Source organism: Rhea americana, unplaced genomic scaffold, assembly GCF_003343005.1.
Source record: "Rhea americana isolate MKP2758 unplaced genomic scaffold, rheAme1 scaffold_96, whole genome shotgun sequence".
Lineage (NCBI taxonomy): Eukaryota > Metazoa > Chordata > Aves > Rheiformes > Rheidae > Rhea > Rhea americana.
In genome coordinates this window covers 871,164-888,667 of record NW_028187155.1, presented here as the reverse complement: position 1 = coordinate 888,667, position 17,504 = coordinate 871,164, and the positions used below count along the sequence as shown (strand labels likewise).

The following is a 17,504-nucleotide window of genomic DNA, read 5'->3' as shown; positions in this document are numbered from 1 at the left end:
AACTTTTATTCGATTGCCAGGGCATATTAACAGGAATATTGGCTCTCTGTTTTCATTATCTTTTTTCATCTGAAGTTCTAATCTTCCTGTTTTCACAAGTTACCATCTCTGTGATAAACAACGGATTACAAAATCCTTCAAATAAGTAAAGAAATTAGGAGCTCTTGTAGCAGAAGAAATCTTGCATTTGTAGAGACGAATTTCAGCAATTAAAATTAAAGGAAGCAAATGACCTTTTATGTCATCAGAACTGATTGTAAACAGATTGCAATTTTTCTTAATATATCAACATCTGTTTAAGGTATGGTTTCTTTGATTGTTTGGAAGCTTTGAGATGTATTTAATGAATTTTCTGTATATAATTAAGAAAATCAGTAATTACAAACTAAGAAATAAATCTTTTTAAAAAATTAATAGAAATAATAAGCATCATAAATTGTACTGTAGTAAGTACAAACTGATTAACTCTTGTATTCCAGCTCTGCTAATAAACATTTTTGTAGTAACATTTTTACTTTAGAATTTTTAAGAGCTGTCTGMACAGAGTAAGGGATCAAGTGCAGACATCACATAGGATATTTGATCATTTAAATCAACAAGAAAGGCAAGGCCTAAATGATGTGAGATGTTCAACCAGTCTTTATTGGTGTTTTTGCCATGGCTGCATTGCTGTAAGTGCACAGGAGATTTTTGAAAACATATTGTGCAGGCAGTTACACAGGAGTTTATCTGAAAGAATCCTGCTGTATAGCCCTCCTTCTTTATTGGAAAATCTTACAGGAGCAATTTAAGAGCTAAATTGTCTGTGGAATATAGTGTTTGTACATATATAGAGAGATATTCACATATATTTAAATCATGTGTTTGGCCAATATGTGTATATATTCACATATATTTAAATCATGAGTTTGCCCTGCAGCATCAGTAACACTGAGAGTCATCATAGTGATCTCTACAAAACAATGTTGTGTTGCAAAAATTCCTGGAGAACATATATTTACTGAAACCCAAGCTTATAGCAAGTGACCAAATTTGCAACAAATGAGTTTTTGACCTGAATCAATAAAAAGAGTAAGATACTTAAAGCCTAGCAAGTGCGTTGTTGCCTTTGCTACCTGTTACACATTATCCTGTAAGCAAGCTGCTGTCTTAACCATCATCTGTTCTCTACTAGAGTAGTGGCACTTTGTAGTATAGATGAAATACTTTAACAGAAATAAGGATAAATTATCTCAGTTGTAAAAGGTGTGGTGTGCTCTCCAGAGCATGTGAGTTTAGCACCTTACAGGATCCAGYGTTTGCCTGGCAGTGGCCTAAGCAGTTTTGCACTTGTTGGGGTAGTTAGCCGTTTTCTATGTTGTGGCACAATAAATGGTGACAAGCCTAGAGTGACCACGCATGAACTGATTATCCTTGTGACTTTGCCTAAGTTTAGAGCTACATGGAAAGTCTGTATTTAGACCTAYGTGAAAGAGCATTATTTAACAGTGGTCTCTATTTTGATGTAAAGGCATTTCTAATAGGATAGGATTGTTGCAATTTCTTTTACTTCCTGTAGTCCTGAAGTATAATCTTTTCTTTCCATCCCCCCACCCCAAATCAATATTTGATGTGCAAGATGGGATTTTCAGAGATTAATCTTTATAACGTCACTTTTTCTCAACTATAATGCTTACTACCCTGATGTAGTAATACTACCCTGTATTAACTGATGTTCCAAGACTTTGTGCRTCTGATGTATTGTGACTGTCCAAAGTGGTGATATTTTCCCTCGATTGAGTATATCTATTTGGAGGATAGTTTGAACTTAACTTTGACCTGTTGTGAAGCATAGAGATAAGGAAGTCCTTCAAAAATGATTTTGTCATTGAGTTATGTGATGATATTGAATGCTCTCATTAATTCAGCTGTTCTTGGGAATAAAAAGGAGGTTAATTYTCTCGTTCAGTCGTGCCCACTAGACAAATTGCTGCTGCTCGAAATCCCAGCCAAAGGTCTAGGTCAAGTCAGTTTGAAATACAATTTTACCASTGACCCATCATATGATTATAACAGACTTCTGTCACTCCTTGCTATTTTTGAATCAAGTAACAGTAGGCCTTTGAAACAGAGAAATGCCTGATTTCACTYTACGTTAACTTTGCCATTATATTAAAAGGAAGAAGAAAACTCTCAGGAGGCAAGTTTCAAAATGCTTGCTTCTAGTATAATGGTAATTGTAGCAAGTTCTGAATGCTTATTGCTGCTGGGAATTAYAATCCCATTCTGTTTTACAGAGTCCTCAGTTACCAAATACAGTATATAAACAGCATGGCAGCAGAATCATATGTAGAACTCATAACGTTGTTATTTTCTTAAATAAGCAGAGATTTGCTGACTTACTGCCTCAATGCTTGAGGCCCTTCGTATTTTGGAAATGCTGTGAGTTATTGTTTGTAGATGATGTTCTGTGATAACATCTGATGTTGTCATCTGGCAAGTGAAAGTTTTGGAAAATTTTATCAGAAGTCTTTAGCTGATGTAACTTTAGAAACTATTACAAATATAATATATTCCAGAATATATCCATATATTGACAATTCAGTGATGGGCATTCATACTGCCTGCCAATWTTATGACTTAGTACTGATTAACTTACTACCAATATTTATACCTTCACAACTARGAAACAACAGACTTTCATGCAGACTCTTGATTTGCAGTTTTTACCCCAGTTCTTATTGCTTCTATAATTTGCAGTTTTTACTCCAGTTCTTATTGCTTCTAAAAACATGCAGAGATTCCCCATCCTGTTGTTATTACCTTTTGGGTTTTGCTTTTATCTGTGTTTAATTTAGAGTTGCTGAATTGTCTCTCTTGGCTTTGAGTGGATCTTTTGGTAATAACTAATTTCTTCTGAACACTGCTTGCCAAGATGCAGTTGAGCCTGTTGGAGGATAAATCTGGGCTTTCTAAGAGATCATCATATATTCATAAATCTAGGAGTCACTAATGTGTGATACCAGGGCATTTAACTATATGATAACCTCTATGTGGATACTGCTATTTGGAAGTAAATTGGCTTTAGAATTTGCTGAACTTCTAAATAGGTTTGCATAGAGCTTGGGATGTGCTGGCTACTAGAGTATTTATTCATCTGTGTCACATTAGCAAGGTTGGGTGTATTGACACTGTCGTGCAGTCACAGTGCACGTTTCCTAGTGCTGAATATTCTCGTCACTGTTCTKTTAAATACTAGGTTATTTTATCTTCAATATTTAATCTTTACATTTACTTTTTATTTTACTTGGACCATCCCTAAAAGCAACCTGTAAAAGTAAATATGTGATATCATAGCTCTAACTCAGATGTTTAGTTATAAACTTGAGATTTATAGATAAGAGTACAGTGACCATTTATCAGATACCCTCTGATCCAGCTACCACTCAGCACCTGGCAATAAAATCTGTAAGCGCCAGTGTGAAAATGCGCTTTAGCTAAAGAGCACATTGAAGGAAAGAGAGCTTAATCACAGGCCCCCAGGACGTTAAGCCGTTAAAGGACTCTGCTGCCAACATCTGCTGCAGCCCGCGGGTGGTGGCGAGCAGGGCGCTGTTGTGCGATCGAAGCGGTGGAATGGTGGCGTGTCCGTCGATGCTCTTTTTCTGTATGTAYGAGGAGCTAGAGGAGGGACACCTTCGGCCTCAGTTTCCTGATACATTAAGCAATGTCTCCCCGGTTGGCAGGGAGAGGTACTTCGCAGGAACCATCAGTGTCTTCTCGGTGTGACAAAAYGCAAGTGTCAGCCAGGGTATTGGTTGAGGTGGAACCTGGGGGGAACGAAGCGATCTGTGAAGACGAATTAAATACRTCGTGTACACAGATAGTTGGATGAAAGAGCAGGATGATGTTCTGACTCTTTTGTGTTACTCKCTAACCAGGCATGGCGTAAGCAGGCTTCTGTAAAGAATGCTTGAAGAAAATGGTTAGCTCTTGATAAACAGTGCTGGATTAGCATACCACATTAAAAAACAAAAATGCAACACATTATTTGTAAACCTCATTGTTGCAAATATTTTATTTTTTTCAGAAGTAAATAAAGTGCCTATAGTATGTTGTGGGATTTGGAGGGTGAATGTTTTTGGTTTTATTTGATAAAGATACATAGTCTAGTTGTAGGCTGCTCACATGCATTTAGCTGTGATTTAGCTGTGATTTTCCATTATTTTTCAACTTCCTTGCCAGTTTCCCGGATAATTAGGAGCTGATTGTAACATATCTTGCCTTGGGGGAGGGAGGCAGAGTGGATGACTTCTTGAGGTCGATGTAGCCCTGTCTTTTATGACTCTAAGTGTATAGAGAATACATCTTGAAATAGGGAAGTTAGTGATWTCTCTTTTGTTCTTATGTAGGCTGCTTTGAAGATAGGAAAATTGTGTATGGACATGCAAATTTTAAAAGTAGTGGAAGATGCATGTCTAAATCCGTAAAAGTGCCTTGGAAAGCTTCATACTGCCATAATGAAATATGATGATGCCTTTAATRTTCACAGCAATTAACACCTAATTATTACTAACAGGCTTCTCTGCTGTCTTGCAATACATGAGCCATTATATCAGTAATATTGTTTTGCTTTATTATGTTTTTATTAATTCTGAAGAATTTCTTCAGTTGRTTGAGAGAAACAGTTATGCTGGTCTTTTGCTTAAAATAATTCCAGTAAATATAATTAAGAAAGGAGATKGAGAGGAAGAGCTCACTTCAATACTCAGTTGTTGCAAACTGGAATATACTACAGATAACATTAGTGGCCTTTTTTTAATTAAATCCATGCATGAAAAAATACATTATGCAAAATTTTTAGTCTTTAGAATACTTTATGGGCTATCGGTAATACTGTAACTTGCCTCAGTTCTCAACACARGCATCTAACGCCATTTAAGATTACCTAGGATACCTGAGGTATCTGCACAAGGCTGTCAGATGAGACATGAGACTTGTGGGAGACGTGGGCCCTTTCATAGCTCCAGTGAAAGGTCAGACAAGATTGTTCAAAGTGGACCTGGATGCCTGTGTGGGCTACTGAGCTGAGTCCTTCATGTCTGTAGTTTAARCATTTTTATCTCTTCTTGATCCCTGTGAATGAGGAGCTGATAAGCAATGGGACTGACTAAATCAGAGCAAAAATTATGTTGTTTAAACCATTTCATTGGTGCTTAGGAGACAGAGGTCATGAACTTAAAAGCTGCCYAGTCCTTAAGTGTTGTGAGCCTCCAGAGCTCTGCTGCAGCCAGCACCTACTTAGTCCGAATGATGGTCGTGTTGTTGCTTTGCACGATGCAAAGGCTGGAATCAGTTGTTCATTGCCGTGAAATGCCTTACCTGTGCACRCTTCCAATGCTTTTCTTTCTGATGTTGTTTTTGTAGGGCATTGTGGAAGCAAACATACTGCGGCTACTCTTTGTGTATTTCTTTCTTCGGCTATTGAAAACTGCTTTTTGACTCTAAATCTCACTAAAGAGAACGTGCTTTTCATTTTCTTTACTCTCTCCTTTATGGTCTAGGCCCATCGAAGTTTGGTGGTCATTGATTTTTATGGAGTTTGTGTCAGACTGTCTGCACTACTATTACAATGTATCTTATTAGAATGATTCATTTACTTTTTTTTCTTACAGTCATTTACATTTACTATCACAATCTGTTTCAAAAGAAAAGCACTTTTTATTCATTACTTCTGGTCCAGATCTAATCTGGGGTATCATGTTTGCAGGAAAGAAGAGAATTCTCTTCAGTAGGAAAACACAAGCAAAAATAATATCTTGTTGTTCTTCAGTGATATTTAATTAGTACTTTTGCTTTGCTAGAGGAATAATTTCCATGAAAGCAGAATCACCCATAGCTATATTGCAGATAGGCATGAGAGTGAATTCTTGTTACCATCGTGTTTGAGAAGTTGATTATATTTGTTTTTTGTAAGGTAAAGGCAACAGTAGATTATTGTCTTCCTGTCAGTATGGTATTTATATCCTAAAGCATTGATTCCAAGAATTTTGTACCGGCCAGGGACTGTCAGCTTTAAAGCTTTCTTGCAAACTGCTGCTGCTCGACATAGCTCCTGAAATAGCTGCTGACTGTCACCTGTGGGTCTCACCTTTCAGGAATCACTGCCCTGTGAAGGGTTTTGAATGCCCAGCAAAAAGGGGTTTTGTCTTGAGTGATTAAAAATTATACCTCTAGTTCTTGAAAATGAACAATAAAATGCTTTGCTTGGGGAAAAACAACTACAAATTACTTTGGTTTTTTTCAAGGTAGAAGAACATGCTCCAAATTGTTGAAAATGCAGRTGGCTGTTCTGGTCTCATATAGTGCGGTGGTTATGTTCAGCAAAGATCACAAATTGTTTTAATGCGTGGCTACTTTATTGTTACACAGTTTAATTGAAATCCATACTTTCCTTACCATTAGATAATACTGATTTGTAACAAGAAACAGACAAGTTTTTCTGTCAAGTTCCCTACCATCCTCTTTGCTTGAATGATAGCTTTCCTGAGCATCTCTAATATAGCTTTTTAGAATTGACTTACCTTAATTTTTTAAAGAACAATGATAAGCTTTTCTCAACCTTCAATGTGGATGAGAAATGTCATCAGAGTGCTTTTTTCTGCTCTGTGTTGTATGACTAGACTGATTTGGGCAGATCTGTTAAAAAAAAATCCTCCAAACCCTATACCAGCTGCTTATAAAAGGTGAAACATTGCATCTCTTCAGACTAGTGTACAGTGTTCTGCAGTGATACTAATGACAGAGGTTTTTCCTGAACCTTTATTATGACAAGCAAGAAGTAATTATTTGGGGTTGGAAGTTGAAGGAGAACAACTTTTGAATGCCAACTGTGCTTTTTAGCAAATTTGTAGAAAGGATTATTTTCTTTCTCTCGGGAGTCTTTCGTTTCCAATTATATTGGAAGGCTAAGTGAGTTTCTAGGTATCTGCTTTTTTGATTGAAATACTTGGCCATCCCTGCTTACATATTTAGTATTAACAGTCATTTATCTGGAATGTGTATATCATYTAAGCGACTACTGAAGATAGAACTAAATTTGAAGCAAAAAATTATCTGGGGCCTGAGCTCAAATAACTGAGGTGTGTTGCTGTTACAGGAGGATCATGACACCATGGAGGCTGATCTGGACAAAGATGAGGTTTTACAGCCTCAGCTGGGAGAGCTTACAGGAGAGAAGCTGCTGACAACTGAGTACTTAGGAGTGAGTACCACTCACTAGAATCCTGAAATAAATGAATTTTTTGGATTAACTGTTTAATTTCACCAGTTTCATCAGCTTTTAGAATCCTGCCTTCTTGAGTTTGTTACTTGGATTACCAGGCTCTACCTGCATAGCAGTCCAAATTTTTCTCTCTCTCTTATTAGCTGCTGTCCAAAAGTTGAATAACCTTGAGTTACTCTACCCCTTTATGGGAGGTAGTTAGGTCATGGCTTAGTAACAAGCTAAAGGCAGCCTTAGGGTTCTAGTGCTAGATTCATAATGCTGTAGGYACACAAAGCAAAGTCTTGAGCAAGTTAATACTGGAACATTTTGCTGATTTGATAATGTTTTGAAAAAAAAGTTGAGCAGTTAACTGTTCCTACAGGCTTTATTCCAGATCAAGCATTATCTGTCTTACCTCAAGCAGCAAAAAGCCATTAAAAAAAAAAAAAAAAAAGTTAGTGTGAACTCCATCTAGTATGCTGTGACTAATTTGAAAGAAGAGATTGAAGAGATTGTATGCCTTCTGGATCCCAGAACACACAGGTCTGGCTATGATGATGTTAGGACCGTGACCTTAGATGACATGTCATCATACAGCCTGCAGTGATGCCAAGGATTTTTGTTCAGTCACACTGGGGCACAATTTGGTTTCTGAAGCAGTGTTTCTATATACTTTTCTCAGAGGCTCCAGTTACTTGTTTTTCCACTTCTTCCTCTTTTCTTTTTTTTTTTTTCCTTTTTTTTCCCCCCTTTTCTCCATTTCTTGTGTATTAGATAATGACTCATACTCCAAAAACCAAGAAGAAGCTGTTAGCTGGTGTCCATCAGAGTATAGATGAGCCTCTCCAGAGACCTGTGACGCCAGGTTATCACAGAACTATGTACCCAATGTAAGTCTGAACAAATGAGACAAAGTTGGATTTTTTTTTTAACGTCTTAAAAACCTGAAAACACAGTAATTTAGTGCCTGATAAATAAAACCTCTGTACTTGAAAATGCATCTTGCCATTGTCATTCTTTACAGATTACTTTGAAAAAAAACAAAGGGGAGGAGTAGTTTAAGCAGCAAAAGGTGTACTGGATGAGGTTGCATATTTGAAATAAATGAGTAAATGTTTATTGATCAGTTTGATTTAAATTTGTGTTCATAATCCTTACCTCTTATGGTATACTCTSTGGATGAATTGCATGCAGTGTGTAGAAGACCTAGAATCTTCCATTTTATAAACAAGTAAATCTGTTTCTCTAAGGATGTTTACTACTCACTCATGAGGAAAGAAATTAAAAATCAAATGGGAAAGACAAAAATCTTAGTGTCCAATTTCTTGATTTAGGGAAAAAAATCCAGCAGGAGTGTCTGTGACACCTGGGTTTTGAAGCAGTCGGGGTCAGTGGTAGAAGGCTGCTTTGTAGTTGGAATTAAGAGATCTTAGAGTATAGAGCTCCGTGATTCTGCTGTGCCTTCTGTTAGAACAAGTTTTCGCTATCCTGACTGAGGAAGTAAAATACCAGTGAGACCTCAAATTTAACTGATTGTTTTTCACTTTTCAGTTGCATACATTTTTGCTTTTGGTCTAATCCAGGTAGGAATGGTACAGGGAGTAGTTAGTTATGAGGATTTAATGTTTGCATTTGTGTGTGTACTTTTTTAATCTGAGAGACTGCAAACCACTGTTAACAGATATGGACAACTATTCAAAAGCCATAATATTGTTTAGCTAAGTACCTTAAAATGAATGGATAATCTGAAGTTAAAAGGTTTGATGAAACTTTGAATGTAGAGGTGATTCTTAAAACTTCAGGACTGTCCTTGTAATTTCTTTTGCTTTCATATTTTTTGTGTCATTAATACATTTCTTCCCCATTTCCGTGTGGAAGATCCATATGGACAGAAGTGGGGACTGATTTAAGCTATAGTTACACACTTGCTTGAGCGTGGTGTAAATCTATACTGTTTTGGAGAGGGAGTGATCCTACCTTTACCTTGTCCATCTTTGTTCCCACCCACTCTCTTGTGCTGGTGTTAGTATTCATATAAGCAATTGATTTGGCTGCCGGGAGCCCTCCTGATTCAAACTGAAAYACGTTTTCAGCCAGATGTGTCTTTTGGCAGCTGCACCATTTTTATTGAATGATACCGATTGTGTAACCAGGGCCTTAGACTGTGAAAGTGTAACATATCAGACCCAGAAAAGTCCTGGAAAACTTCTACTTATTTACTTATTTACTTATTTATGAAAAATGAATGAAACACACTTCTAAGACAGAAAGAGAATCTGTGGCTATCCCAGGGCAGAGTTTATCTTGCACAGTCTGATTTATCTTCTGTGTATTAGTCTGGCAAAAATGGCTTCTGTTGGAGTATAAAGTCTAATTCTTCTCCCTGGATTAACCTGAATGTAGATATGTAGATTTTAAAGTTTACACTTAGTATCCTTTGTCACAGTGGTCAATTTTTGCACTATGATAATGTCTCCTGTTTTTGCAAGTCTTCTCCCTCTATATTATATATGTGTGTGCATGTGTGTGTATATATACATTAATTTGGTGCAGTTTTCCTCATATATACATATATGTGTGTGTGTGTGTGTGTATATATATATATATGTATATATGCACATAGTGGTAGGATAGAGATTATTTAAGTATTATTTTGCAGTTCTCCAAAAGGACTACAAGCCACAATAATGTAAATGGGCTAATATGTGACCATATATAGAACCACTTCATTATGGGTCAGTATTACCAAGTTCAAGGTCCCACTTCCCCTGCACAGTGTGTTGTCTACACTGGGCTATAAGTCCTGGATTGATTCTGTACAATCAGCTCTTAGAGTATCCTCATTTACTGTTGAGAAAGTATTTTTAAGGAATCAATATGAGTTACCACTGAGTCTCTAAGCATTCCTACTTTGTAAGTGGGGAGAAAAATAAGTATGTGCAAATGAAGCAACGTACCTATGGGAAGTCACAGTGGCAAACCAGTGAGAAAAGTTTGAGTTTCCTTGTGCCATGCAACACACCACAATTTATATACCGTGAGTATGCTGTAGAAGTGGTTAAATAATGCCTCTTTTTGCCACCAGCTACTCAGGTAGTGTATTTACTTAACAGAATCTCAGGATTACCTGGTTCTGTGTTAAGTCAAATCCTGTATCTTTTTATGAACAGCTGTGCAGCTAATGCCTATACAGGACAACTTCATGTCACTGCAGGATACAAATTAAAAATTAAAAACAAATTAAAAACGTCTTTGGACCCTTACTGATTTTAGTGGGAARCAGTCTCTACAGATTGCTTTTCCTCTCTCCAGCGTACAGCATGAGGCATAATTAGCAAAAATCTAACATAGTGAAAGTATGTGAAAATTCATTTTATTCCACTTTGGTCAAATGTAGAGCTAATATGAGTGTTTGCTCCTGTGTTTTCAGCAGGAAGCAAGATAGCACCCTGAGTGAGAAATTTGCATTGCAATCCAGGACAATCAATCTGAATTAGCTAAAGTTGAAGGTTCAGCAGAATAGTTAAATCACATTAAAACTGTGTAAATGCTTATATGTAGTGGATGTAACTTGCTTTAAGTTCTTCCTGATGCAACATACTCCATTTAACAGTATGATGAAAGAAGGGACTGTTGATGGAGATAGTATATTTCTTTATAAGTTATTAGCTTGTACTTCAAAAAAGGGAAGGATTTTTCAAGCTGACTAGAAGTAATCACATAAAAATTAATATAGAATAGCTAGTGCACATGTAGCAGCTATTCTATGATAATTTCTATAAGACTTCCCAGTGCAGACAAGGTTCTGKTTTTTTTWTTATTATTATTATTATTATTTCAAATGTTTTCAGATTCTAGTTACTTCAGATGAATTGTCCTGGAAGTGCTATGTAAGCTGCTTTTTTTTCTCCCTCCTTTTAAAAACTCAGTGTTTGAGATCAGCCAAAAGGGATTGAACTACTTAATATTCTTCTAGCTGTTCCCTTAGAAACTGATTTAGCTGTGAAATCATTAACTGCCTCCCTGGACTGCATCCATAGAAATATAGTTTAATTACGTTAACCTGATATTGGGCATGAATAGCCAGGGAAACTTTCTGGGTCAGCCAACATCTTTTTGCACACTTTTCACACCCCTCTTGCTTCCCTTCTGTTTTGTTGCCTATTACTACACAATCTTTACCCTATTCTATCTTTCTGTTCTTTCTCAACCATCAACCTCACTGGGGAAGTCAAAGATCTACTTCTCTGTCCATTGCTGCTGTCTTTTTCTTTAAGCATCCTGCTGGTATATTATKTCTCCAGACTGCAAGGAGTTATGGTTTCCTTTCCTTGGCTCTTTATTGCCGTAGGAAAAYGTATTAGTTTCAAATACATCTAACATCAGCTGGTTTGGGGGAGCTATAGTCATGCAGTTAAATTATGAACTAAACAGTAGTTTRCAATGTTAAAAAAAAAAAATCTTTTACACCATTACAGGCAATTAGAAGGTAACTCTCAGGCAGCATTTTCGAGACTAAGAATTCATCACCCTGCATTCTCCTTTCTCCTCCAGGCCAGAAAACGATGACATTCCTTGCCACAGTAGGGATGAAAAACTCCAGTCCTTGTCGAGTGATCGTCCTCCCATTCGTAGTGGGAGTAGGTCCAGCATTTCTGACCTCTGCATTTCCTCCTCATGTAAGGATATTCTGTGAACGCTGTTGTGAATTGTTCATGTCTTTCTCAAGTGGGGCAGTCATTTGGGGCATAGCGTGTGGGTTGCAGACTTGTAAAATGTGGCCCGGCCTTCCCTGTGTAGACCCTGGGGCAGTCTGCAAGACCTTGGGATGTCTTGCACCATTTTGGCTTGAGCGCAGTGAATGGCTACAGAARGTACCATGTGGTCTGCAGAAATTAATGATCTCACTTGCTTCGCTCCATCTTGCTTCCTGTGGAAGGGTCAAGGATCACACCCAGAGCTTCCTATGTGCAGTGTATTTTCTTTCACTCAGTGATGTCCTCCGCCTAGGAGAAGAGCTGCAGCCAAGAGACAGTGCACTTCCCAACAGGSAAAGCTACTTACTTGATCAAATATACCCTTGTTTGGATCTAAATGAATCACTGTCTACTGGCACCTGCAGGCTCTGTTGGCTAGACCTCTGTATTAAAGTTGACGGCAGCTGCAGTTATATACTTAGTGGAGCAGCTACAGTCAAACCATAAAAGGTTGTGGAGGATGGGAAGCCCTATGCTGTGTTACTACATTGTGGGTGATGCTGCTAAAGATTCTGCCCTTGCAACAGAAAATAAATTAATGCAAACTCCACTGGGCCTGAGAAACAGGAGACAGAGTTTAAAAGGTTGTAGGCTTCTAAAATACTTTACTGCCCAGCTCCTGATAACCACGGGATCTACTTCTGCTGTGGGAGTTTCAACCTGCTTGCAGGGACTCGTTAACATTTCCAATTAGGGATTTAAGGCAAAATGGTCTGCGGTCTTGGATAAAGGATCTTGCAGTGTATCCGGTACAGAATTATTATTAAGTTCAGACAAAGTATGCCTTTACTTTACTGAGAAATATGCTTTGAAGCACTAGAGAAATAGCATACTTTTTTCTCCATCTCCTTTTTCTAAATTTCCTAGAGGAAATGAAAAGGATTCTGAGAAAAGTAACCAAACTCTTGCAGTCAGGAATCTGCTTGCGTAATGCCTAGAGCTGATAAATATAATATGCCAAACAAAAGGCTTATGATAGAAGCAGATGAAGCTCCCGTTCAAGACGTGCACTTTTGTTCTCAACTGTTGTGTAGGAATGAGAGCTGCTCTCTTCCAGCCTCACTTTACACAGTAGCATGTCGAGTGTAGCTAAGCCCATTCTGCGGGTTGATTAACTGGCCAGAAGCAGCAACTCAGAGTAACAGGTTACAAACTAATCAAAGCTGTGCTGACTTAACAGTTTTCTTACACAGAGAAAATAATGGTGTTTTACGTGTTCATATTTTGTAAAGAAGATTAAATACAGCAGGTATCAATGGTGTTGCTATTTGCTATTTTAAAGCATACTGTAGGATAAAACATTCCTTTGGATGCAGATTTGGAGAACGAGTCACTTGTGTTTCTCAAGCATTATGCACCCACCAGGAGCTCAGCATGCTGAACCACATTTTCATAGCGTCTTTCCTGAGAAATGCATTCGCTCGCTTCTGTCAGCTGTTCTGTGCTGCTGGGGCCATTCTGCACTGTCGATGCTGTCTGACAGTTTGTTTTTGGAAATTTTGGGGGAGACTTAAATAGGGAACTTGAGTAAGTCAGAAAAATAAATGTTGTTCGTATTTGAAGGAGAAAATCGATGTGATGTTGAAGAAATTGCTGCCACCTTTAATTAATTTGCATATTTTCAGAACCTATAGGCCCGTCTTAAACACCAATTGGTAGCTATTTTCAGTGAAAATTATATGCAGGTGAATGCTAACAAGAGAATTATATTATACTCTCCCTGTAGAAAAGATCTTGGAATTACATATGAAAAAGGCAGGTAATTTTTATGCGTGGCATTGATAATTCTTCCTAGCACTTACTCAGACTATAAAACAACACTGAGTTACTTGAAGAGACTGCTGGAGATTTGTTTGAGGCTTTTGCAAGTAGCCAGTGAAATATATGCTTTCTTGTCTTTTTCTTCTTGCCTTTTGGGATTTAAAAATGAATAGGAAAAGGAAAAAAGAGAGATTGCGGTGCTGAATCCCATGGCTATTCAATTCAGTGGCAAGAATTACATTCTGTATAATGGTAATTGGATTGGCTCTTTGGACATTCCCTGTGTTCTAAAAGAGAATAATTTTTGTGATTCTTGAGTTGTAAAGGCTTGAATTTAAAACAGTGTAACATAAGCCCTTGAGACCGTAATTCTGAAAAATAGTTATTCTTCAAAGCTTCTCTACACTTTCTCTTCTAGTACCTTCCTAGATACCACAGTGATCAGTGCATAACAGAAAGATGTAAAAATAATTGTGCTTCTTCTAGAGTCTTTTCACACCAGGGGAAATATCATTGCTGTGAAATAGAATGTGCAATTTATTGAGTTCTGATCTTGGTCTCATGCTTATTAAGCAGTACGAGGAATCTGCTCGCTTCAGAATATGTAACTTCCAGTATCACATGAGTAGTTTATATTTCAAAATTTCCCGCAATCAAGTCATGATCGAGGGTGGTAAGAGACAAAGAACGAAAAAGTGGTTAGAATAAAAGTTCCCTGTGAACAGTTGGCATCAACAAGGCCATGCCTCAAGGAAACAAYGTTTAGCCTCAAGAAACCTTAATTCTCTTCTGTTTTCAATAAATGAAAGCAGTCCTTAATGTCTTCTATAACTGGATCTATTCACCTATTTTTGAATCACCTTCTCATTTTTCTGAATCTGGGACTACACTCCCTTTTTTGTCACTTTTGTAACGAATCAATAATTCTGGCTGTTTTTTGTCTCCTGCAAGCAGAAAACTTGTGGACTAAAGATGGATCCTGGTCATCTAACTATGCTGCCTAAGCTGAATGTCAAGCAGAACGTGTGCTGGCTAGCCCACTGCTTTTAGATAAAAGTGACTTGATCTGTCTCCTTGTCTGCATGTGAAAGCGAATAAACACATGAGGGCAACCTGTCCTGGGCACAGGAGGAATGGAGCTAGGAATTTTCCTTAAACTCCTGTTGGACTTGCACATCCTGGTGGCCTTGAGTGTCTCAGCAAACTGACTGTCCTCCATTCTGCATTACTGCAAGGCAGAAGGCAATGTTTAATGAGCTAAATGTGGTAGACCTCCTTCTGTTCTGATGGAGCCATTTTTAGTACTGTTTTTTTTATTATTATTATTATTTTTATTTATTTATTATCCTCACTGGCTGCCTGTTACGAGGGATCTGTATGGAGAACTGCAAGTGGCTGCATTCCTGTGATGTTAATGAGATGTCAGTCATTGTCTGATATATCTTAAATGATAATTGCAGGCTTCTAACCCGTTGCAAATGCAAAGTATATATAACTGCTTTGAAAATGATCCAAGCGTGGTTTACTTTTTGTTTGCAATGAGTTAGAAGCATGCATACATGCAGTTAACTTGGCTCAGCTGATGAGCAGTAATTCACTCTGCTGCAATAACTCGATAGCCTCTCGTTGTCTAAAGGTTTCCATCATGCAGCAAGAGCTGTGACTTGACTGTGYTTCTGGTAAATTGTAAAAATAACTCCTCACTGGATTGTGTTTCTTTTTTAAACAGCAATTGAAATGGAGTCATCTAAGGTATTCTCATCAGGCCATAGAATGGACCAATGCATCCCAGCTGCTGACAACATCTTGCCTTCCCAATCTACTGAGTTCACCCAGGACAAAGTAAATGGACTATCTAATAGGTATGATTTATCCAGATGAGTATGTAAGAGCACAAGAGGAGTCTGAGAGGACTTACCAGCTAATTCCATGCTGCTGTAGAGACAACCTGTGAAGTCATTTGATGTATGATGTAGTCTGGTGCGAGACAGCTGTGATGATGCTTGCCAAACAAAATACCCTTAGCTGTGCTGGTGGCAGCTGTTCAATTTCTAAACATCTGGTCCAGAATGGGAGAAATCTCGAGTAAGACATTATTAATGAACATCACATGTATGCAGAATACTATTCTGCATGTAAAATGTCCTTATTGCTTTCTTAGACAATGGATGGTACATCATGAAAAACATTTTTTAGTAAAGAAAGAGGTAGGGCCATAGGAACAGCACAGGAATTAACTTGCAGAAGGAAGAGAGCTTAAGCATCTAAGTGATTCAGAGTATTTGAACATGCTGAGTTCTAGCACTGCTGACCAGAGTTCCTGATTTATCCACTGGGCAGGTACAGCAAGGGGGGGCAGTATTAGGAGTTCTGCTAGCACTGCGTTTCGACTGTTCTGTTCATTTGACAAAAAGTCTTTCAAGAAAAAGGTCTTGCTCTCCTTCTCCCATTCATACTGTGAGCCTTCTGTCAAGATTTTGTCATGTGTAGGATTATGATGTTATATCTTGGATGAGAACTAGGAATCCATTAGGAATTGAACCAAAGTTTTTCAGAGCCYTCAAGTATCCATGAGACGTTAACAGCTTTTTCCTATAGCTAATTTGATTGGGCCAAGTTTTAAACAGTGACTGTAGAGAAATTTTAAAAGCAAATACATTCCAGAAGTAAAACATAGAATGGGTGGAGATGTGTTACAGGAAAGGTTTTACCAACTCTTTATGGATCTGATTTTTCAGAAGTGCCTAGTTATTCATGTCAGTTAAAGCTCTAGCACTTCTGAAAACTGGACTCTGCTTAGACCTTACTTTGTTTTTGGCCCACAGATGACACTTTTTTTTTCTTTTTTTTTTTCTTTTTTTTTTTATTTCTGGATTGTGCTGTTTCCATTGTGAGATCTGGGAAATTATCTATTGTCAACAAATTATCGCTGATAAGTAGCTGAGATGCTTAGTAGTCATACCTCTATCCTAGCAGAAGCTTTACTGTTTTTACTTCTGTGTAGTCTGTAATGATAGTAGCTAAGCACATACGACAAATACAGACAGACCATCAGAATTTTATGGCCAAATTGCTTGCTTTGTGCTCTGGTGAGTGGAGAAAAAGGTTGTTTTTCAGCCTCAGGCTTTGGCATGTAAGAGATCATAGATAGGCAGTGTGTCTTGTCCCCCATCTTAGTGAGAGATTTTGCTTCTTTATAGTCATAATCCATTTTTCTTTAAAAAACAACATCAACAGAAGACCCTTGTATCCTGTAATCTTGAAGTTTTGTTAACAAATGTATATCTAAATCTCAGTAATAGGAGGATCTCAAACTGAAGGCACGGGTGCAGTGCCTGCAGAAGGAGATTGTATCTTTTCATTGCATGCTTCCTTACCATGCATACAGTAATTTCTATTTACGAAAGCAGCCTCAAGTTACGGATACAGTAGTGTAGCCATTCACAACCCAAGCGAACACAGGGTTTTCTGTGTCAAGGGTCTTTTTGTTAATATGCTGGTTTTGCAATAGCTAGACCTGCTTTTTCGTTCTTCTTTTGTTCTTTCATTCTTGGAGCATGCTTTAGTTTGTTTGCAAAACAAACAGAGTGAACAAATCATTGCTTTGGTCATAGTTTCATCCACTGAAAGASATCCCCTTCTTTCGTAGAAAAGGTGGGGATGGCTTATGGCGATGCAGAAGTCACTGCTCACGTTTCTCTCTTATTTGAGTAGTATAAACTGGGAATTAACTGCATAAA

General features: G+C 37.8%; 1 protein-coding gene across 6 annotated transcripts in view; it reads left to right on the top strand.

Moving 5' to 3' along the window:
- The window catches only part of ARMC9 (armadillo repeat containing 9), a 73,283-nt gene that overhangs the window by 48,301 nt on the left and 7,478 nt on the right, over nt 1-17,504 (top strand). For 5 of the 6 annotated variants that reach the window (XM_085325194.1, XM_085325193.1, XM_085325195.1 and 2 more), the window contains 4 exons: nt 7,139-7,243; nt 8,021-8,136; nt 11,801-11,925; nt 15,494-15,626. In XM_085325194.1, the coding sequence (XP_085181320.1) occupies nt 7,139-7,243; nt 8,021-8,136; nt 11,801-11,925; nt 15,494-15,626 (479 nt within the window). Of the gene's footprint in view, nt 1-7,138; nt 7,244-8,020; nt 8,141-11,800; nt 11,926-15,493; nt 15,627-17,504 lie in introns of those variants that run through there. The other variant, XM_085325196.1, reaches the window with a different exon arrangement.